The 22,345-nt window shown below is 37.2% G+C and overlaps 3 protein-coding genes and 1 non-coding gene across 6 annotated transcripts; 1 reads left to right on the forward strand and 3 right to left on the reverse strand.

Moving 5' to 3' along the window:
- Positions 1–3,450: 3,450 nt before the first annotated feature.
- TRNAP-CGG (transfer RNA proline (anticodon CGG)) lies at positions 3,451–3,522 on the reverse strand. Its single transcript has one exon. It is a non-coding gene; the product is annotated as a tRNA-Pro (tRNA).
- Positions 3,523–3,639: 117 nt separating this feature from the next.
- On the forward strand, positions 3,640–5,634 carry LOC110418600 (RNA-binding CRS1 / YhbY (CRM) domain protein). 2 transcript variants are annotated; one of them, XM_021431378.1, is made up of 3 exons: positions 3,640–4,167; positions 4,759–4,965; positions 5,094–5,634. In XM_021431378.1, the coding sequence occupies exons 1-3, from the start codon at positions 3,640–3,642 to the stop codon at positions 5,151–5,153; spliced, it is 795 nt and encodes a 264-aa protein (XP_021287053.1). In that variant the 3' UTR covers positions 5,154–5,634. The 2 variants fall into 2 exon arrangements, with proteins under 2 accessions (XP_021287053.1, XP_089639862.1); XM_089783736.1 differs by having other exon boundaries at positions 5,097–5,634.
- Positions 5,635–5,651: 17 nt separating this feature from the next.
- LOC110418599 (protein DETOXIFICATION 46, chloroplastic-like) lies at positions 5,652–10,488 on the reverse strand. Of its 2 annotated transcripts, none has more exons than XM_021431375.1 (14): positions 9,839–10,488; positions 9,567–9,661; positions 9,026–9,134; positions 8,798–8,853; positions 8,463–8,518; positions 8,145–8,283; positions 7,859–7,996; positions 7,701–7,769; positions 7,500–7,610; positions 7,126–7,254; positions 6,838–6,915; positions 6,340–6,411; positions 6,183–6,245; positions 5,652–6,098 (listed from the first exon to the last, which is right to left on the reverse strand). In XM_021431375.1, exons 1-14 carry the CDS (start codon positions 10,422–10,424, stop codon positions 5,997–5,999), a joined length of 1,803 nt encoding a protein of 600 aa, XP_021287050.1. In that variant the 5' UTR covers positions 10,425–10,488; the 3' UTR covers positions 5,652–5,996. The 2 variants fall into 2 exon arrangements, with proteins under 2 accessions (XP_021287050.1, XP_021287052.1); XM_021431377.2 differs by having other exon boundaries at positions 9,567–9,701; positions 9,839–9,952.
- A 3,224-nt stretch (positions 10,489–13,712) lies between these two features.
- On the reverse strand, positions 13,713–19,014 carry LOC110417489 (protein DETOXIFICATION 46, chloroplastic-like). Its single transcript, XM_021429845.1, has 14 exons — positions 18,169–19,014; positions 17,897–17,991; positions 17,376–17,484; positions 17,164–17,219; positions 16,426–16,481; positions 15,802–15,940; positions 15,546–15,683; positions 15,393–15,461; positions 15,189–15,299; positions 14,914–15,042; positions 14,525–14,602; positions 14,298–14,369; positions 14,140–14,202; positions 13,713–14,060 (listed from the first exon to the last, which is right to left on the reverse strand). The coding sequence occupies exons 1-14, from the start codon at positions 18,629–18,631 to the stop codon at positions 13,959–13,961; spliced, it is 1,680 nt and encodes a 559-aa protein (XP_021285520.1). The 5' UTR covers positions 18,632–19,014; the 3' UTR covers positions 13,713–13,958.
- Between the last annotated feature and the right edge of the window lie 3,331 nt (positions 19,015–22,345).

Below are 22,345 nucleotides of genomic sequence, written 5' to 3' on the forward strand. Positions count from 1 at the left end.
CATTGTCCGGTTACTTCCTCTAGCTTTCGAATACGATCTTCTCCCTTGCCACCAAATCCAGGCATTCAATGGCTCGTGTATATTTTTAATCATCACCTGTATCTTTCGTTGACAGAAGGTCTCATACGCGCCTTCTCTCACGCGCTTGGTGCGTCTTTAAATACATTTTTCAAATCATATTGTATACCTATTATACTAACAATATATATCAAAATTACCGGATAAATTTAAATTTGATATTGAGAAGAAAAAGAACAGAGTACGTACAGCTCAGATATATAGCTAGAAGGTCATGGGCCAATGGTCATGCTTTGGAGCCGTACTACTGTTTTACGGTGAACATGGAGGAAAGAACTGATGTTGCTCATACTCAAAATAGCTTAAACCCAGAAGCTCCGGAGTTTTTCCCTGCTAGAAATGCTCTAGTTTCAGATCCTTGTCCCGTGTTTTCACCCAAAAACCCTCCTTTGCTTCACTATCAAACCCTACCATCTCCTTATCCCCATGCTTTCTCAGCTCCACTCTACTCTCACCCTTTTTACCCCTACCCACATCAGCATGCGGTACCGCTCCATTTCTTCACCCCAGAGAAGGCGGCTGTTGCTGCGCCGGTGACTGAACCGGTCTCTTCCTTGCTGGAACCTTTGAACACTGAGATGGTGCTTGAAGAAGAAGCGCAGAAGCCCAAAGTCATGGGTCGAAAGGAAAACGTGGGAGGTGCCAGGAGAAGCAATAGAAGTAAGCATTTTTTGAGGAATAAAAGATATGGGAAAGAAGGGTTTGTAAGGGCTGATCACGGTCAATCGCGCAAGAAACACTGGAGGGCTAAGCCTGGTAGTGATGCTGGAGACCATCATTTTGGTAGAAATTTTGAAGCTTCGTTTGACTACCCAAGGAATGTTCAAGTTTGGGCCTGTAATAACAAGAGAGAGAAACATCCACCGATTCCACTAAAATATGACGGAAAGGAAACGACGATCATGATAAGGAACGTACCAAACAGATACACGTATGATCATTTGGTTTATTTTCATATATATGTGCTATATACAATGCATTTCAGCCTTTTTGTTTTCTTTTTACTACTAAGGCAGCTAAATTAAATGATATAGGTTGAAGTATTTTTTGGTTGTCTTTTCTTTTTTCTTGTAATTAAGTCTGAGCATTTATTCGATCAGTTATGTGTCTGAGTTTGCTATGTTTAATACTTCGAGGATGGGTCCTTGGGGTTGCCCAATGAGTTAGACGAACTTGGCACGTGGTTTTTGGTCTTCCTTATTTTCTTTTGATTTCTTTGCTCAAAACAGTTGGATGAACAGTTCCTCCATTTCTTGGGTTTTGAATCTTTTGATACTTAGTCTGATAACTGATGGCTCGTTTCCTTTTTTCTTTTTTTTTTTTTAATTTTAATTCTAGTCTTTTAATTTCTCTCTAACCCCTGAATTCAGTACTTTGGCTTCCTGCAGGCGGGAGATGTTGAAGGATTTTCTTGACCAGCATTGCATGCTGACGAATAGAGATCAGGTACAATCCCAGAATGTTGATGCAGATGAAGAACCTTTATTGTCAGCGTTCGATTTCCTGTACCTTCCGATGGATTTTGTGTATGTTACAGAAATTATCATATATCCCTCAATAATTTTATAATCCAATAACTCTACTTTGTTCCATTTATTTCTTATACCGTTTGCACTTTTATGTTGTTTCTTTCGAGTTTTGATGAGAGTGATAACGCCGTGGTTGGCAGTACCAAGTCAAACAAGGGTTATGCATTTGTAAACTTCACAAGCCCACAAGCTGCTAGGAAGTTTTTCGATGCATGGCACCATAAACGTTGGCAATATTTTCAGTCACACAAGATTTGTGAAATATATTGTGCTAAACTCCAGGTAGGTATATATATATATAAACCTAACAATGTTTACTCTCAACGTTAAAAACGTTCTTCTGTTTCAGTATTTCGGTTTCACACAACTTATGTAGGTTATTAAACATTTAACAGGGCATGGAGCAGCTGGTGAACCACTTTGAGAGGATGGAATTTCCTTCTGAGGACTTCCAACCAGTGAGTTTCGACCCATCTCGTGATGGTTCAAAGCAATTGGCGGAAGAAACCAGAGTCGGAAGATGCAGAGGCTCTAGGTGTACCAAACCAAATCTAAGTCACTAGCTGGTGACATGACTGCCATACGTATGACGGTATGAGTCAATAGTGGTGGTGGTGGTGGGGGGTTGTTGTTCATTCATCTGTTCAGTTCTGTTTGGGTCCATTCTAGTTCTCTTTGTAAGGTTTTAGTCTTTTGGTCACGATGTGGTAGTCGGAGATTAAAATTGTAAAAGGGTGGACCTTGGCACCTGGATCTGATGAGAAATCAAAGTGTAGGTGGTGGGGTCCACCCAATGGATGGATGGTTGTGATATGGTGGGTCCGTTTGTCTCTGCAATACGTCTTTTACTTTGGATAATAGATTATCTGCAAGGGGACTGTGACTTTATTAACATGTCCAAAAGCGTTGGGTACCTTCAGTGGCAGAGTTAGTATTTTCCGTTCTGATTGTTGAGTCCACTCTCTCTTTCCCACTTTTGGTTCCCTCGTCATTCACTGTAACCACTGTCTATTCCTGGTTTAGCTGTCATCAAAAGAAGCACGGTGCATGAAAAGCTATTAATAAGTAAGCCAAGTAGCGCTTTTCTCCAAGTAACTAAAAAAGGTGCATAAAATTGTTGGGTTTTCGCTTGACAGGGTTTTTCGGGCAGCATTCAAGCGAATTCGCATGATAAAATTGCCCTTTTCTACTTTGTTTTGTAGCGAAAAAACAAAAAAGTTTCTAAAAGGCCGGCACACCAAAAATCTGAAGAAGCACTTAAATCACTCTTCTGAATGGATCGTTTTAGGAAGCTGTGCCTCTGCAGTCTTCCAATTGATAAAGGTCCAGCATTTTGTCTCCTCCTTCCTTCATGTTTGGAGGGACCTCTCAGCTTTGGTTTATGTTAATTGGTATCCATTCATACTGACCATTTATGGTTGAATATCTATGAAACAAATCAGAACATGGGCATTGAAAGCCTTTAGCCTTCATTTACAGCTACCTTGTGGCCTCTGTTGCTCTACTAGCAATACTAAAGTAAGCCTGCCTTCATACTTGGGATCTTTCAATAGATTGTTGTACAGTTAAAACTTCAAGTTTGGCTTGGGTTTGAAGAAGTGTGGACAGTGGATATGAAGAAAAAGATGGGAGAGTCGACTATGAAACGAAACTTGAGGCTGCTGACTTCCTGATTGCTGATTTCATATTCTTGAGCAACGTAAAAATGATACGGTATATATCCCCTTCTATATTTAAACGGCTTTCTCAGACTCTCATTGATTTGATGCGGTAAAACGTGATGCGATGGGCTATAGCCTAAGCGTCTACAAATATGGTAATAACAAAGGATACCAAATAAAGTGGGGTGTTGCGAGAATCGAACTCGCGACCTCTCGCACCCGAAGCGAGAATCATACCACTAGACCAAACACCCGCGATCTTAAGTGTTTTCTTATGTTCTATATTAAACATTCAATACCAATGTTATCATCACCCACACCTGATTTTTGTATCGTTTATAGCAGAAAAAGACCACGTTCCTGAGACAGTAATGGCGGCAACACTTGGCTTCTACCTGAGACCTCTTTGCATCTCAATCTCAAGATTCCACAATAAAATCTCAACCATTCAAAGGCCCCTTCGTTCTTCTTCTCTTTCATCCTACTCTTTCCTCACTTTCCCTCAAGCCCAATCTCTCTCTATTACCAATTCCTCAAATTCAAACCACAGTAACAATAACCCTTTATCTTTGCTAGAGAAAGAACTAGAACAAGACGAAGAACAAGTATCTGACTCTGAAGCTGAAGAACGTGATAGCAATGATGATGAGGATGATTTTGGGATTGAAAATGCTGAAGAGGGTAGCCCTGTAAATTTGGGTTTGGAGGTGATTGCGGGAAATTCCGAGGTTAAGAGAGTGAAACTACCGAATCTAACAGTTAAGGAAAAGAAAGAACTGGCTTCTTATGCACACAGTTTAGGGAAGAAGTTAAAGTCTCAACTGGTGGGTAAATCTGGTGTTACTGATAATGTCGTGTTCTCTTTTCTAGAGACCCTTGAAGCCAATGAACTTCTAAAGGTACCATCTTTTCTTTCTTTCTTTTGAAGGGTTTTAATTTGTGAATTTTGCTGTTCAGGGTTTAGGGTTTTAGTCTTTTGACTGTGTTAATGGATACTCTTTGGCTATTAAATCTAGTGGTATGTCTAAATTGTTTTAGGAAATGAAAACTGATTCTTTGAATTTGATGCTTTGCTTACTGATTGTGCAGCTTAAAATTATCGTTCCCGGTCATTTGAGTACCATTATAAGCTAATGGTTAGTAAATGTCAGGTTTTTGTAAGTCCCTTTGCTTTGGGTTAGACTCTGTTCCTCGAGTCTTTAGGTCATGCAACTTTAGAGTGTAACTGGTGAGATGCTTGTCACTACTACATATCCTTTTGCATAGAGAATTTATGCGGATGGACAAAAGAAGTATCAAATATGACAACAACTTGATTCTAAGTTCTTTGGGAAGACTAGTGCACACACACGGATGTTAAATGTTTGTTAGAGATTGATAATGTTAGTGGTGAAAGAGGCAGTGAGATTCCCTGCCTATTGATCTTTTTGTTGAGTGTAAGTTGAGAAATATTTGTATTTCTTATTCTTTAACTAGAACTTTGCGAATAGGTCAAAATTCACAATACCTGTCCAGGAGAGCTAGAGGATGTGGTGAACCAACTGAAGCAAGCAACTGGTTCTGTTGTGGTTAGTCAAATTGGCCGAACTGTGATCATATACAGGCCTAGTCTCACCAAAATGAAAGCTGAGGAGAAAAAGAGGGAGTCTCAGAGAGTTTTTATGAGAAGGCAGTCAAGGATGAAACCTGCATTGATGGTAAAGACAAAAGAGAACAACAATATATATCTGGAAATTTACTCTCTTCTTTCATTTTTAGTGATTCAAATGCACATTATTGTAGCATGTTGCAAGACCTCTCTAATTCTGTTCTGTAAAATATGCAGCAGAAAGGACCATCGCCCAGATCATCTGGGCGTGGTAGAAGGGGAACCAGCAAGGTTTGAACGCTGTTTTTCAGCAACTGGGTTGACTTGCGCTTTTCAGGATGCCATTTCCATGACAGGTTTGCTTGATGAAAGAGAACATTTGGCTCATTGCTAGATATGATGTATGTAATGTTCAGACAAACTGGAGATGGGTTAAAGGACAGGGTTGATTGAGGAATGCAAAGCTCATGTTTATATAGTAGTTTGTAGCTTCCTACCATAGGTAGAATTTTGTTCAATTTGAAGATGTGCCTTGGCAACTGTCAATTAACCCGCGGTTGAAAGAGTTTTGATCTGTCTTTCCCTCCCAAGATTGAAAAGGACGCAAATGAGCCACGCTTAGGCAGGTTTGGGGTCGTGCCCGATGTGGGTTCAGGCCTGAGTAGTCATCTGAACTGACTCAAAGGCCTCAAGAATTAGTATTAATTTTTTTGTTAAAAATTAATGTACATTTTTTAATAATCTTTGAATGAAATTGGAATAAAATGCATTATCCTAAAACGAGCCTTGGGGCCGTTTACCTGGTAACCGTTGATAACTCCATTGAAAATGTAGCAGGCATCAAAATCAGCTGCACTTAACAAGTGGGTTTGGAATTCCGTGTGGGTTGATACCATGCAGTAATGAGAATTAAGATTTCGCAATTACAATTTGCTGTTGAAATAAAAGAGAAAGGAACCTCAAAGCCTCATCGGAGGCATAAAAGAATCATGAGGACCTAATCCTCAGTGGCCAACGATAAAATGAACAGGCTGATTCTGCAGTAACTCAATCCAAGTTAAGAGGTGAGAACTGAGGAATTTGATTCTCCAGCAAAGGGCAGCTGATTGTACCTCTGATGCATCTCATAACAATGATAAACTAGGCAGCTTTTAGCTTCTCCTGCCTATACTTGTTCAAATCTTCAGAGAAAAGTATGCCATGAGGTGAAAGAAGGCGTTGGAGAGAGAGGAAAAATCGACCCTGGAATCGAAAAAGAAAGTTGCTTTCAAGTTGATCCAAGTAGGTACCATATGCATCATTGCAGAGTGAGGATGGTGGTCTTACCCATTGAAATCCTAAGAGGGTATACCAGCAACCTCGCAAGCCATACCCTCCGCTGCTTACCAGCTGGCACCAAGAGTAGAAACAGTGGAGCATAATGGATGAGAAATTTGAATAAGTTTTAAGAAAGAAAATAAAGGGTTTTGAAACAGATCCTGACCAGTAGTACGACAGCACCCAAAGAAAAGCATCCACTCATTGATAAGCTAACAAATTTAAGATCTCGCCTTGCCTGCAAGGGCAAATGTTATAACGCTAGAATATGAGCTTGAATATAAAATTCTAGATGCTTTAATGTAACTGCTTTATCATGAAGCATTGAACCATGAATAATATAGATAATGGCTGAAGCAAACTATGACTGAGAATCATATCAGCAAAGAAACCGCTTACCACCCTCTAGATTTAGTTCCCAAACAAGAAAAGAAAGTAAAAGTGGCAGTTTTCTTAGTGATCAACTTTAGATGATCTTTACGCGTGCAAATTAGTGGAAGACATCAGATTTCAGCAGGCATCTGATAATATTATGCATATTATGAGCTAACAGACTGGCAACTTCAAACATAATTTCAAATAAAATCTGGGCATAGACACATAAAAGAGAAACTCATGAAAACTTCACGAAAGGACTAAAAGGACAAGGGTATATAAAACATACCAACAATGTCCCCTCAAGGCTGTGAGTGGCTGGTGTCACTGCTAGTGCAATAAAGTAAGGTGCCAGCACTTTGTGCATCTGCAATTAAGCATCCATTCTCTTCAGCTAAAGCTCGGAATTGTAGGTAATGTGATCTCCTCATGTTGAAAGTACTAGAGAGTAGAGACAGAGCAATACTTCCCCGGATCCTTCACTTCTAACATTTCATAGGACTACCAGAGACATGGTGACAACTTGTACAATAAGAATATAGAGAAGGTCATAAAGTTGAAAATTGCAAGAACTAACCTCTTGTACGACCTTCTGGTCAGATGTGAAGATATTGGGAAACAGCCAAGGAACTGATGTTCCAACTATACCCAATAGAAGTCCTAGGCTAGCTCCAATGATAACAAGGGACTTTAGCAGCATTCGAGCCTGTTTGACATTGTAAGCTTAGTAAAGATCGAGCAGACAAAAATTTATTCAATATAGATGTATGATACGACTCACACTGGAAGGTACACCCCTGCATTTATCAACAATTATAGAGAATGGCCACGTAACTAATATTATTGAAAGAAACTCTTCAGATATATTTCATAAGTGTGGCTGTGAGTGGATAAAATCACCATGCAAAGATAAGATGGCTGCAGCACTAAATGAAGATTTGGCATCAGTACCTTTGGTAAACTTTTGTTAATTCCATATAGCAATTCTGGCATAAATGACTGTGCAGTTTGGGAGAGAGGCTCACCCCACACAGTGCACATGCAGTAGGTTTGAATCATGACCTACAGTGAAGCACAGACTCAATGTTAAGAACCAACAGTTTTAAAATGAGAGAGCAGAGATATCGAAACTATCAGAGAGAATTGACTAACCTGATGAGCAGCCACAGTGTGTGTGCCCATATTTGTCGCAAAATAGATAAGGAGAGCATAGAAAGCTACCTAAAACATAAAAAGGCCTAAGATATATGGGTAAAAGAAAATCATAATTAAGCAAATAAAGCTTTAGAATAATGTAAAATGCAACAAACCTTTGCCATCATCATCACAAACACTGGGGCAGCAAGCCCAAAAATTGTTAGAAGGTCATTGGGAGATGGAGTGGAGATGGCAAATGCATTATATCCTTTCTTGTTTAGAGAATTGATCATCATGTAAGCAGCAACAACCTGGGAAATAGATTGGTTAGGATGCAAGGTTCAAGTTTTTAAGAAATTAGAAACAATAAGATAAAGAAAGAATCTACAAATTTGTGCAGGTTAAAATAAAGATGATAAAACTATGAATGATAAACCAAAAAGTTTTCACTGAGTATACTTGTGACACCATCGTTGCCCAAGCAGCACCAGCTATGCCATAGCCTAATAAGCTGCACAAAACTATATCTCCAATTCCATTTATAGCGCTGGCAACTGCCAAGGCCTTCAAAGGTCCCCAGGAATCTTTCATGCCAAGACTGGGGGAAGAAAAAGGATAAATCAGAATAAAAAAGATACAGACAAAATCCTAACATAAGTAAAGATGCATGTGCATCCCCATGTAGAAACTTTCACACTTAAAAGCTAGAAAGATGCAAATTAGCATGTCAAGAAGGTTTAGAAAACAACCAGGTTAAGAGAAATGGTATACATCTACCTTGCACTTTGAGCAACCCATCCAACAAGAACTGCAGGCCATGCCAAGCCACGAATCTATCAACAGAAAAGATTCTGTTCAATTAAAAATTAACAGAATAAAATAAGTAGAGGACGATGCCGTAAACTGTTTCAAATGATTAACAGCATGAAACAGAGAGGAACATAAGAATAAAAATCCTCTAGAATATTGTTATTCTTTTTGTTTGTGAATATACTAATGGACTACAATCAACGAAAGAGAAGGGAAACAATTCCCATCTTAGACGTTATTGGAATGCTTTTAATATTTTGAAACAAGAGATGAAACACAATTAAAACTTGCCAAAGATGGACCTGAACATATGTATTTGCTGCTGGTACAATATGTGCATTATTCAGCCCTGTAAAAGCTGGAAATTGAAAAAAAAAAAAGAGAAAGCATGAGAAATTAATCAGTCACTTGGTGTCATTACAGGTTCTTGTTATCCATAAGGTAATGAAAAAAAAGAAATAAAAACTGAATATCTAGCTAAACAGAACATGTAAACTTATGTGACGAAATAAACATAAGCTGTCAATTACCAGTTAGTGCCCATGAACCAAAGAATTTTGTAAAGAACAGCATGAACAAGCCACCAGTCAAACCAAGAAAAAGCAAGACAGATATTTGATGCTGCACTTCATTTTTATCCTGCACCATGGTGTCTGATTAAAATACAAAAACAAATAGCATACAACATCGAGAAACCATAATCTAATCAATCGCATTAATGACATAATCAGCATGGATAATTGCAATTGCTACAGAAAAGTACAGGCACGGCATATTAAGACTGCCTATTGTCAAAATACATCACAGGGCCGAAAATTCATCAAGTTCTTCTTTTGATAGTAAAGCCTGCTTCATGAACATGGTTTGGTAACTTCTACTTTCCTAGCTCCTCACATCTGCGATTTGCTCTCTCTTTTCCTTTCCGATTTAGACAGATTAGAAATCCAAGGGGTGTCTAACGCACTAGGTCCTTCCTTTAAACAAAGAAAACCTTTAAAGATGAAGATCAATGCTTTGATTATCTTATAACACAAAAATAATACAACTATTTAACAGGTAGAAGAAGCTGACCTCTCTGGCAAGGGAAGTGGCAACCATATTTGATGTCGCAACAGAAAGGAACATAAATACATAACTCATATAATCACAAAGAACCGTTCCAGGGCCTGTCCATTCCAAACCACGAGGAAACCAATCCACACTCAGCTAACAGAAAAAAATATTTAGTCCCGCTTCATTTCCCAGAAGAGCTCAACTTCAAAAACTTTTGTCTTTCTAATTTAACCAAAAGCGCAAAATGAATACCCAAATGACAAAAAAAAATCTTTAAAAAGAAAATTTACCTAAAGCAGCAAGCTCAATTGAGCTTCCCTGACCAATGACGGCAGTATCAATGAGACTCATCAATGGCCCACAAATCCAAAGCCCAGTTGCGGGTCCCGTGAACATAACTATTTCCTTCATTTGGTTCCATAAACTCTGATTTTCCAAGCTTTCCTCTTCTTCTTTTTCATCTCCTTGGTCGGGCGTTGAATTCGTAGAGATAATATTTTCAAAATCATCATTTTGTTCAGTGATTTCAGCCTTGAAATGGGATAGTTCTTGGTTAGGAGCAATGCAGTTTGTAACGAAACAGTTCAGATGGTTTTTAGGAGAGAAATGAGAAATGTGAAAGCGAGGTGAAGACAGTGGTGGTGGTGGTGGTTTGTTGAAGAACGTTGAAAAGTAGCAAGAGCAGGGTTTAAGATTTGGTTTATGTAGAGGAGGATAAAAGTGGGTTCTGGCTTGCATTTTAGGAGGGAAATGAGAAATGTGAAAGCGAGTTGAAGACAGTGGTGGTGGTTTGTTGAAGAATGTTGAAAAGTAGCAAGAGCAGGGTTTAGGATTTGGGTTATGTAGAGGAGGGTAAAAGAGGGTACCGGCTTGCATCTCCTGAGCTAAAAGATTTGGAGCAGAGAAACCAAAAAGTAACGGAGAAAAAAGAGGCGTTCAGTGTTCGGTGTTCGGACACAGAATAACAGTTCAAAGCCTCGTGGTGGTTCTTTTATTACAGTGGGCCCCAAAAGGGATCCGGCCTTTAGAAGAATCTCAGCATCTGACGGATGGTACCATCCCATGACCTTGGGCCTTTGGGGTCGGTCTTGTCAAGATCTGGTCCACGAAATCTGGTCTCAAATTTTCTGTCTGTAAATTGCAGGTTTGACATACACCACAATCTTTGTCTTTGAAGTCTGAACTGTGAACTCTAATGACAAATGTTTCTTCAGACAGGGTCAAAGCTACGTCTTTCTGCACCGTAAAACGAGATTTTCTCGAGTGGGGATGTCGTGATCATGTTTGTTGTTTCAAGTAAAAGAACTTTCAGTAATTGCAGAAGCTGCTTTTGATGAATATTAGATTAGCTAATTTCTTCAGAATTGTTTCAGGAATGGGAAATGAAGATTGGGAAAAAGAATCCGATACGGATCACTGATATAATAAGTTTCCGTTCCATCTGATACAAATATACATAATTTCTATGAGATTCCTAGAAGTCAGTATTTCTTGAATAATTATATCAATCCGCAATACAACTTGTCCAGAACATGATATGAAGCACCCAAGATGATCTCCAAATTTGCAGATTTGGTCATGACGAACATGACCTTAAGTTATTATGGTGTGATGATTCATTGCAGGAAGCAGTTCTCCTTATCTTTATTATTCTCATCATTTTTAATATATAAAATAAAAAGAAGTTAAAATCCAAAATGAAAAGGAAAAACGTTTTCATTAAAGAGGAACTGTTTGAAGCAATTGTTCAGTGCCGTCAATTTTTTCTTCGGCCAAAATTGTTCAACGTGATCATAATCAATTAACCAAGATCAATAAGCAAACAAAAATCAAAATAATGGTTTTAAATTAAGAATACTTGAGTACAACCAGTGCGATACATGCTGATCAAATATAAGACATTCATGCATGCGGTTTACATAAAATTCATATCTTTACAACTCACGTGAATAATTTTAAATTCTTTTTTAAAAAATATTATTTAATTTTTTAAGTATTTTTTGAAATAGACACGTGATTACACGTTTGAGATTTTCTTTTTAAGTATGTTATAGATAATAATGACCATGATTACTAATTTTTTTGATGTTTTGACCAAATTCCACCATTATTTATATTTATCTAAATGTTCAGTGTAAATATATATTAACAGGCCATTATCACAAACACTGCTTGGTTTGGCAATCAGAATGATTGAAACCCTAAAACTGAAAAAGTAATACTAACCCAAATTTGAACGATGAAACCACATTAAATCAATTGTCAACATCACAGTAACCAGCATTAATTGTGCCCATTCATGGACGCCGGAATAGACCAAATCCCAAGCATCATTATGTAGAAATCAACTACAAGAACCCAATTAGTTCCCTCACAAACCCCCCACCACCCTTTCATTCTTACGTGCCTAAATTAACATACCAAGATTCCTTTAAAAGAATGGGGAACTTGGGGACGCTGGTGAAACACCCAGATGATTTTTTTCCATTATGGAAACTGAAAATGGCAGCAAGGCATGCTAGGAAACAGATTCTGTTGGAGCCTTACTGGATTTTCTGTGTCTCCATGCTTCACAAAGTCTCTCGTAGCTTCGCACTCGTTGTTCAACAGCTTGACCCCAAGCTTAGAAACGCTGTAAGTTATCACATTTTCTTTATTGAGGTTTAATTAATTTCTTTAATTTTATAGTATGACATGTAAGAAAAAAACGTTACTACTGAACATCAACAATCTTCGGACAATGATAAATTATAAAGAACAAATCGAAAACATGGTGACAAAACATTAAACAGCATGAGAACAGAAAACAAAAGTAAATGAAATAAATAAATCTCTAACTTCTGCATTTCTGCCTTTGCCCATGCTTGTGAAGGTAAAACATCTCAAAACTAATAAGAAAGAGGCTTAAAAAGATCAATAAACTTTTCGAGATAAAAAGATTAAAAAAAATTTAAAATCCATCCATATAATACCTCATTTGTCTTTCATAATTAGAAAGATTAAACTAATATTATAAATATTTAGGTTCTCTCTATTCCTCGGTTTTCCTAGTGATCAAATACGAGGTGAGAAATCTGCCCGTGTCCGAAGCTGTTAACCATGTTGCTGATAGGGCAAAGCAGGGCTTCATAGAAAAAGAAAACTCAATTATTAAGTAACACTTGAAGATCAAGAAAAGGGCGGAGAGTTTTATAGAGATCAGGGTGAAAAAAAGGAGAGTTTTATAGAAAGGTTGATATCTAAAATGATAACCACATTTTAATCAAATTATTTGATTCAATACAAATTAAAAAAAAAATTAGTTATCAACAACCGTTTAGTGATTCCGGCTCTTCCTTGACCCTTCGTTTTTGGCTCAAAGATTTATTAACTCTCTTTTGATTGCTAAACTGATCTCCAAAAAAGGATTTAGACAAGGTCAACCACCACTTCAAACCTTTGCAAATTTGTCTTAATTTGCGAAGCCGAACCTTCTTTCTAAACTTTTGTTTGCTTGGGCTGCGTTAATATTCTGAGTATGATGAGTGCCTAACAAGAAGCGGCACGGTCCGACCCCATAGCCTTAGATCACCAGTCATCATTAGGCAATTTGAGCCACATTTTGTAATTCTAGTAATTGAACATGGCTACTTCACACTTTAACTGAAATCAGAATAGGAAGGAAATTATTTACTTAGGAGTTGAAGACTGACATGCCTGAATTTCCAGAAGGGGCCGCATGACCACGATTCGCACTTGCTGGTGCTGCCCCTTGCCTGGGTGCAACCCATCCAGAACTGGGATTAACAACGGCAGGCCCTTGGCCAGGTGGTGCCCACCCTGGCATTGCATTCCCAGGAGCAGTACAACCTGAATTTGCATTCCCTGGCACTTGTCGTAGGCCAGGTGCAGCCTAACTTGGATTGGGATTAACAGATGATCCCTGACCAGAAGCTCCCCAGTTAACAATCGTATTTGCAGGTACAGTGCCCCCCACCCCGTGTTTTTGAAGTCTGAACGCTGAACTGTAATGAGGAATATTTCTTAAGACGAGGTAAAAGCTACGTCCTCTGCACCCCAGAACGGCATTTTCTCTAGTTGGTATGTCAGGATCATGTTTGCTTTTACGGCGGGAATGATCAGAGTTTTTTACTCCTTGCCCTAAAATTCTGAATAAAGCAGGGATTCACAAATTTTCTTATATAAAAGGTTAAACATAACACTGCTTATGGCTATATGCTTCTTTTAGGCTCCTTATTGAGTTCAAAGAATGAATGATCTCTGGACCATTTTCTAAAAAAAACACTAGGATCTTTGCTGGCTCGGTGAAAGCTCGGGCCACTTTAGCAGCAAAGCAATATATGCACATAAGATGCATGGCATCCGATAGTAGTCAATGACATAAGGTTCTACAACTGTTGGATTCTGAAACTAAGCCGCTCTCAGCTTCTTCGCTTCATACTGTCTCAAATCTTCAGAGTAGAGTATGCCATTGGGAGAAAGAAGACGTTGAAGGGAGAGGGAGAATCGAGCCTGAAAAAGTTAGAATTTCAGCATTCAAATCATCTGAAACAAATGGCCTCAATGCAAATGTTAGAATGGTTACTCTTACCCATTGGAACCCCACAAGTGCAAACCAGCACCCTGGCAAGCCATATCCTCTAGTACTCATAAGCTGGGAACACATAAAGTTATGATGATTTTACTGCATAATCCATGCAACGTGTGAGATAAACAGTAGTCAATAGGGACAAGGAAATGGATCTCTACCAGCAGTAGAAGTGCACCAAAAGCAAAGCATCCACACATTGACAAGCTAATAAATCTAAGATCTCGTCCAGCCTACAAAAAGCAAATGGATTTGTGATGATAGGATGTAAATTAGAGAAGTTAGCGCATGTTTTGTCATTAATTCTCATGATGAATGATGATATGGACAACTGGCAAACCAAGTTATTTTGAATCGAGATGTTCAAACTTAAATTAAAGAAACATACTAGCAAAGTGCCTTCAAGGCTGTGAGTGCTTGGGGTCACTGCTAATGCCAGAAAGTATGGTAACAGCACCTTGTGCATCTGCATGTACACAAAAATGAAATACCAAGGATCAAATACTTAAAGGATCCACATGTCATATATGTATAAATACCATTTTGTTCATATCCTATACCTTCAATCCAAGACCAACAGGAAGTCTCAGTTTTCGAGTGAATATAGACACAAGATGTTTAGCAAATAGGAAAATGTTCAGGTTTGAATTTCTGGGAGTCATATCAGAACAGGAACATAGACCTAATGCAGATTCTTTTCTACTCATGGTGCAACAAATAGCATTAACTGGTGGAAACAAGAACGATAGATTACAAGTTAGAGAAACATGAACTAACCTCCTGTATGACCTTGGGATCAGGTGTAAAGATATTGGGATAAAAACAAGGAACTGCAGTTCCAATAATCCCTAATACCAGTCCAAGTGTAGCACCAATGGTGACAAGTGATTTCAGCAGCAGTCTAGCCTGTTTGATATCATAAACAATTCAACACACGTTAGAGGACAACATCCTCATAGACAGATGTTGTACTAGATACTCTATGGTGTACATTAGTGCTGTTGAGGCAGGGAAGAGGCAATCAGCATAAGATTAAAATTGAGATAATGAACCTTTGACAAATTATGATTGACTCCACATATCAACTCGGGCATAAATGACTGTGCAGTTTGAGAGAGAGGCTCACCCCATACGGCACACATGCCGAGTGTTTGAAGCATGACCTAGTGAAAAGTAAGTTGACAAAATAATGGTTATTGATTTTTAGCAATGCAAGAAGAAACTGACCAAAAATAACAAATGTGGGTATATCTCACCTGATGAGCAGCAACAGTATGTGTGCCCATAGACGTGGCAAAATATATAAGCAGAGAGTAAAAAGCTACCTAAAAAAACACCAAACTGTCTTAGATGAAAGGAGATGATCACAGAGTACCAGATAGTGCTATTAAATGAAGTTTAATGTAAACCTTTGACATCATAGTTACAAATACTGGAGCAGCAAGCGTTAGCACAGCCAGCAGCTCATTGAGTGATGGAATGGAGATGGAAAATGCATTGTACCCTTTCTTGTTCAGAGCTTCAATCATCATATAAGCTGCAACAACCTAGAACATATGCTGGTAAGTGGCGGTGTCAAAAGAATTTCCCGGTCAATTAACACTTAAAATGTATACACATAGGAAATTTGGATCTGTGTTGTCATTTTCAAATTTCCATTGGCACCTGTGAAACCATTGTTGCCCATGCTGCACCAGCAACACCATAGCCTAAAAAGATGCAGAGGACAACATCACCAATGCCATTTATGGCAGTGGCAACTGCCAAAGCTTTCAATGGTCCCCAGGAATCTTTCATACCAAGACTGGGAGACAAAAAGAGAGCGTCAGAGTACCAGAAAAGAAAATGAAGTAACAAATGCTCACAATGTTGGCAGTTCAACAATGGAAAATCAACCAGTAATCAGGACACAATAAATCCTACTAAAACAGGGATGCCGGCATAGGACATAAAAGTTATGCAGAGTAAATATATGCATGTGAATGAAAATCACTTTTAAATAGATAATCAATCCCATAAGATCATAAATAATCCAAATAGCTTCTTTGTTAATATCCTTGGTTATAACTGGACACTAAGGAGTCCAGCTAAAGCAGCCTCATTTCACAAACAAATACAATAAAAGTAAACAAACCCTTGCCAAAAGCTCGGTGGAAAGGAACTCACAAGACAGTACATGCATCACTTCTATGTATAGTTTGTCAAGAACTCATAAAAGGCAAGAAGAAGGCAGTGCAAGCTTATTCAAACATAATTCATGGGAAGGGAGAAAATAAAATAGATCACCACCTGGCACTTTGAGCAACCCATCCAACAAGAACTGCCGGCCATGCTAGACCTCTAATCTACATACAGAAAGAATTTTGTTTCAATTAAAAAGAAACGAGAATAATCAAGCATGACTGCCAGAGAAAAGTCCCATAAGTGTAACTATTAGACAAAATCATTCAACCAGTTGCTATGGAAGAATATCCAGCAGAAAGAATATGTTATAAAAATTGGTAGGAACAGGAATTCAGCAACTGATACTACCCAACTAGATGCAAAGAGTAATGGGTCTCAGTTCCCAAAGAAAACTTTATGTTGTCTAACTCCAACTAGGGCTGTATGGCCTCAACAAGACTATATAGCTTCTCCCCTCCATCCCATGATAAACACATGAACAGATGAAAGCAGATACAGTACTTCCAATCCCATCACCTATTGAAGATGGAAAATATTTCAGGAGATACTTTAACCTGGTACATATAATTTGACATACCACTAGATAAAAACAACCTATAACAAATTGAAAGTGATACATTTACTTAGAACTGTGCTTAAGTTTGCCAAAGAAGAACATTCTCTCAAAATCTCTGAAGTATGAGCAGTCGAGAGGAAAGGAATTAGAACAGATGGAAGAAAAAAGGCCTCCAATACTATAGTTACCCTTCCTTCGAACTAACTCTAAGGTTTAAAGGGAAGAAAGCCTACTAAGAGAGAATATCTGAAAGTTTAAATGAGGAAGGAACATGGAAGACTATGAACCTGAACGTATGCGTTTCCAGCAGGTACAAGATGTGCATTCTTTGTCCCAGAAAAAGCTGAAAGGATCAAAGAACAGAAGCAATTTAATATTTTCTTTGAATTCTTGCTATCTATGAGGAGTGAAAATCATAAGTATGGCTGATCATTACAATCAATAAGCATCCTACATTTGATAATCTGCAACTAAAAATAGCTTTACTGGTCTTTATTACCAGTTATGGCCTGTGAACCAAATAATCTTGTAACGAAAAGCATCAAGAATCCACAAATCAACCCAATAAAAAGCAGGATAGATATCTGATGCTGGACTTCATTTTTATCCTGCAGCAACACCATATTGTTAAAGAGTTAAGCGTAAAATGCAGCCTTAACATAGAGAAGCAAATAGAACTAATTACAAAGAAGATCCAAAATCCAGAGCGTCATCGAAAAGAAAGACCGACAAATCAGAGTCTGTACTAACTAGTTAAATAAAATGAAATATTCATGCAATAATGCTGCATAAAGATGTAGCATACAAGTGAACAATATCCACAAAGTTTCTAATCCCAGTGCTATATGAAAACCATCATGTTCAGTCACCAATTTATCCTTTATAAATATAATATTTAAATTTATATTAATTTTAAAGTATTTCTTTAACTCGTGAGACCAACTTAACGATGACATTATATATATATATATTAGTACTCATATAAAAGCAATAACACCCTCGAGTGTTCAAGAAACTAACCCGTCTAGCAAGGGAAGTGGCCACCATATTGGAAGTAGCAACTGAAAGGAACATAAACACGTAACCCATATAATCACAAACAACCGTTGCAGGACCTGCCCATCCAAATTCACTATCAATCAGTTACCACTCGACTAATTATCATATATCTTTGAAAGCAAAAGAAAAAAAAAAACACCCAGTACCCAGTATTCATGTTCAATTTTTTCTTCTTTCTCTTTTCCGCAATTACTTATCAAAACCGAAATAAAAATTCCCAAGGAATTAGTTACCTAAAGCAGCAAGCTCAATTGAGCTTCCTTGGCCAATAACCGCAGTGTCAATGAGGCTCATCAATGGCCCGCAGATCCAAAGCCCACTAGCAGGTCCAGTAAACATCACAATCTCCTTCATTTGATTCCATATGCTCTGATTTGCTAATCCTTCTGCCTCAATTTCCACTCTCACCTCTTCCTCATCCTCCTCTTTTTCTTCTTCTTCTTCTTCTTCAACCAAAGCTTCATTGCTTTCAAAATTTAGTTCCTGGCTAGGGCTAATGCAGTAACGTTTCAGTTTACTACTTTGATTCTGGGGGACAAAATTGCGTGAACAAGAACGTAAAAAGGATTGGTGAAAACGAGGGGTTGAGAGAGTGGATTTCTTAGTGAACACAGAAGGGGAAGGGCGGAGTTTCAGGTTAGGGTTTAGGAGAGGGCGAGTGAGAAAAGGATGAGTTAGGAGGGCCTTGGCTTGCATTTTCTTAGTTTTCCTCTTTGGGTTTTTGGCAAGGAATTGAAGCAGAGAAACCTAATGAGTATAAACGCAAGATTTGAAAGAAATGGAGGCAAAGTCATGGATAAAGAAAACAGCCTTTGGCGGCTAAGGTTACCGCCAGCAACCGATTAAAGTTAACGTCTTAAAATGGTTAACCGTTAGAGGACTACGGGCTGTGTTTTTAACCGTCCGATTTGCGTACTTTTAAAGCATCGTTCCGGTCAAATTTTTGGTCGTTGGTGTCGCATTGATCTGGTGCATGTAATCTTCTTTTAAGTTTTACTCATTTTATGGTTTATCGTTTATCTCACAAAAATTAAGAAAAAAAATCAATTTAAATTACAAACTTGCTTAGAACGTATATACCATTGACATAAAATTTTCAATTTGTTGAGAAAGAAAAAATAAAGCTAAATTAATTGCTCTTAACGCATGTGATAATATCTAGAATATTATTAAAATCAATTGTTGAGTTTGGTTTCATAAGTCAAATAACACTTAGGATATAATAAGATTTTATTTTATAAAAAATATGATTTAAATTTTTTTAAAATAAATATAATCAATAGTTGATCACTTTGCAAAAAATGTACACCCATCTTCTTCATATCAAATATCACCATAATTTACATTATGCTTATTTTTTTCTCAGTTTTAGAACCGTGTACATTCATTATTTTTTTCCTTTCTTCTATATTTTCAAATAACTATAGCTTTTCCTATCTAATAATTTTAATCTAATTAAAAAGATGTTGTGTAAGAAGACAAAGTCCTGACCCACAAGGGGAACCTCAAATGCTAGAAAATGCCAACACAACTTGCTTTTTTTTGTTCCCTGCCTTTGGGAATTAGCTAGAAAATGCTAGAAATTAGCTAATTTCTTCAAAATGGGTTCAGAAACGGAAAATGAAGATTGGAAAAAAAATGAAAATGACTCATCTGGCTGGTACCGTATGCCGTGCCTTGCTCGAAATATTTTGTTCCTCATCAAGGCACTAAGAACAACGACAGGTTGATATTTCGTAGGCAGGACACGCCAGTTCTCAAGAACTAAGCACGACTTGTCAGCAGGAAGAGTGGAGTTTGATAGTTGGACGCTATCAGACATCCTTTTGCTTTTGGGTCGGATCCTCTACGTAAAGCAAGCCTTTTGAGAGATATAAAACGGTTAAGGGCTAAGGCCCCAGAGCAAGGGAACCAAGACTGCAAACCCAGCTGGTAACAGGAAAAACAGGAAAGTGAAGTTGATACACCAAAATAACCAAGATCGCAAAAGTTTGATGTTAGGAAATCCAAAATAATAGAGATCTCTACCAACAACATCGGAGCACCCAATGTAAACCATCTGCTCATTGATAATCCAATGAAATTAAGATCCCGTGCAGCTTGCAAAAGAAGAGCAGTATCTGATGATGGAGAAGCCTACCATTCTAGGAGATTAGGACACAACTGACTACTTTTATATTCAAGTGAATATGCTTGTTAACTATGATTCAACAATTTCTTTTGTCAGATTCCTATCAGAATACAGTTATAGGAATGAATGAAGTCAGAGTCATTTTAACATACATACCAGCAATGTTCTCTCGAGAGTGCAGACTGTGTAGCAAAAGGTGTATTGGACAAATGCAAAAAAAAAAAAAAAAAAAAAAAAAAACAGAATATCAACACACTGTCCAATCTGGAGATGATGCTAAACTCAGGTTAACTAAAACATGAGATGCTGGCCATATAAATAAGCTTCCGTTCCATCTGATATAAATATGCATAATTTCTAAGAGATTCCAAGAAGTCAATATTTCTTAATTAATTACATCAATCCGCCATACAACTGTTCAGAACAGTAATCAGGGGCACCCAAAAGGATGTCCAAATTTGCAAGATTTGGTCATGATGAGCACGTACTTAAGTAATTCTGGTTTGATGATTCTTTGCAGGAAGCAGTTCTCCTTATGTTTGTTATTCAGCATAAATTTTGACGGAAGGCTGCAGGTATAATGAACTCAATCAATACAGAGCAATATCTGTCATGGTACTTTTCCAATAGCAATTACACTGCAGCTTCTAACAGCTGTTGCACGGGAATATCAGTTAACAAAATATGAATTTGCACCTGCTAGTTTCATTAACCAATGTAATTCTAAGAAATTTCTAAATACTAATAAAATAGGAAATACCGTTTTCATTGATTAAGGAAAAACTGTTTGAAGCAATTGCTCAGTGCCTTCATTTTTTTTCTTTTGGTCAAATGGTTCAATGTGATCATAATCAATCAAAAGTATACCATTTTTTTTTTAATTTGTTTGTGGATACGGTCGAAGCACGCAAAAATCAAAATAAATGGCTTTGGATTAAGAATATAGTAATCCTGGTGGATCACTTTTTCAGGTGTTCTGACCAACATCCACCATTATTTATACGTCCCAACGAAGAAGTAGGTGCCATAGGCGTGTGAGCAAAGTCGCCCCCTCTAACCTTTGGCCCCTTTGCAACGCTAGTCAATGGCTGAAATTTAGCCAGCTAGAAGTCTTTGACTATAATCAATAAGACAATAATAGTTTATATTTTTATTTAGATTTGGTTTGATTCATATTTTTGTAGTTTTTTTAATTTTTATTTTAATTTAAAAGAAAGGTTCAACTCCACCTAAGAATTTGCTGTATTGCTCGAAATAAAAACAGAAAGTTTGGTATCAATTACAATCATTACAAGATTTCTACCGTCCAAGTCTGATCTTTTAATGACTAGAAGCAAAACCAGCCAATGATTTTAATGATGAAAAATGGGACACTAGACATTTCTTTACGTGAAAGTCTTCCGTAAGAGAGGAGAAATAATTAAAACATTCGATATTTGAAAATTGAGTAAGTGTTGACTTATTAAAATATTTTGATAAGAATGAGAAGAAAGTAAATTATTTGATATATTTTGCATTACTCGTTCTTATTTTATATGCTCCATTGTTTTACTCTAATATATTATAACATGAGAATATTAATTTAAAAACCTTAATATCTCCCTTAAAACATGGCCGTCGATTTATCAATTTATCAATATTCCATTGCATTTGGCCATACAATTTTTTTCTAAAAACGGAAAATATCAATTTTTATTTTAATATTAAAATATTAAAAATTTCGGATTTAAATTTTCAAATGAATAAGATAAGATTTATTGAATAGAAGAGAAGTATCTTTCGTTGAATAATAGGAAACCCACATATTCGTTAACTGTTGCACACCGGTGTGAAATATGTGCACCTTAATTTTGGTTTGGCAACTTCAGTCCATCCGTTTACATGTGGTCAACGTACACGTGCCATGAAAGTAAGGTGGAAAGACAAAAACGTGAAATTTTTTCTTTGTCGAAAAAATTGACTCTTGCGTTGCACCGGTGGCCGATGGGAGCAGATTCTGTCCCAGTGCTTCTTATTTTGATATTTTAAGGCAATGTTTGGGAGCGTTCAGTCCTTGCTCGTCGAGACAAAAAGTTAAGGGCGATAAAAAGCAAAAATAATTTATATATATATATATATATAATTTTTTGATATAATATCCAAAAAACTTTTGATTATCTAAAAAATTTTAAATAAAGTTTTATTTTTATTATACCTTCTGATATTTGCTGCATCGTAAAGAACTTATCTTGCTTATAATTTATAATAATTTTTTTATATTTTTATTTTAAATTAAATAA

Source organism: Theobroma umbraticum, unplaced genomic scaffold (genome assembly GCF_002168275.2).
Source record: "Theobroma umbraticum cultivar Fairchild unplaced genomic scaffold, ASM216827v3 scaffold_50.0, whole genome shotgun sequence".
Taxonomy (NCBI): Eukaryota; Viridiplantae; Streptophyta; class Magnoliopsida; order Malvales; family Malvaceae; genus Theobroma; species Theobroma umbraticum.

Bases quoted from the DNA above. Each gene is read 5' to 3' on its own strand.
- LOC110418599 (XM_021431375.1), bottom strand. From the start codon at position 10,424: ATGCAAGCCGGTACCCTCTTTTACCCTCCTCTACATAACCCAAATCCT. The intron at 9,662-9,838 runs GTAAATTTTCTT...TGGAATGGACAG, and splicing joins AATTGAGCTTGCTGCTTTAG to GCCCTGGAACGGTTCTTTGT. The intron at 7,770-7,858 runs GTTTGTTGCATT...TTTATGTTTTAG, and splicing joins TTGTGATGATGATGGCAAAG to GTAGCTTTCTATGCTCTCCT.
- LOC110417489 (XM_021429845.1), bottom strand. From the start codon at position 18,631: ATGCAAGCCAAGGCCCTCCTAACTCATCCTTTTCTCACTCGCCCTCTC. The intron at 15,462-15,545 runs GTTTACATTAAA...GTGTTTTTTTAG, and splicing joins TTGTAACTATGATGTCAAAG to GTAGCTTTTTACTCTCTGCT. The intron at 15,300-15,392 runs GTGAGATATACC...ACTTTTCACTAG, and splicing joins ATACTGTTGCTGCTCATCAG to GTCATGCTTCAAACACTCGG.
- LOC110418600 (XM_021431378.1), top strand. From the start codon at position 3,640: ATGGCGGCAACACTTGGCTTCTACCTGAGACCTCTTTGCATCTCAATC. The intron at 4,168-4,758 runs GTACCATCTTTT...CTTTGCGAATAG, and splicing joins AAGCCAATGAACTTCTAAAG to GTCAAAATTCACAATACCTG. The intron at 4,966-5,093 runs GTAAAGACAAAA...TAAAATATGCAG, and splicing joins GGATGAAACCTGCATTGATG to CAGAAAGGACCATCGCCCAG.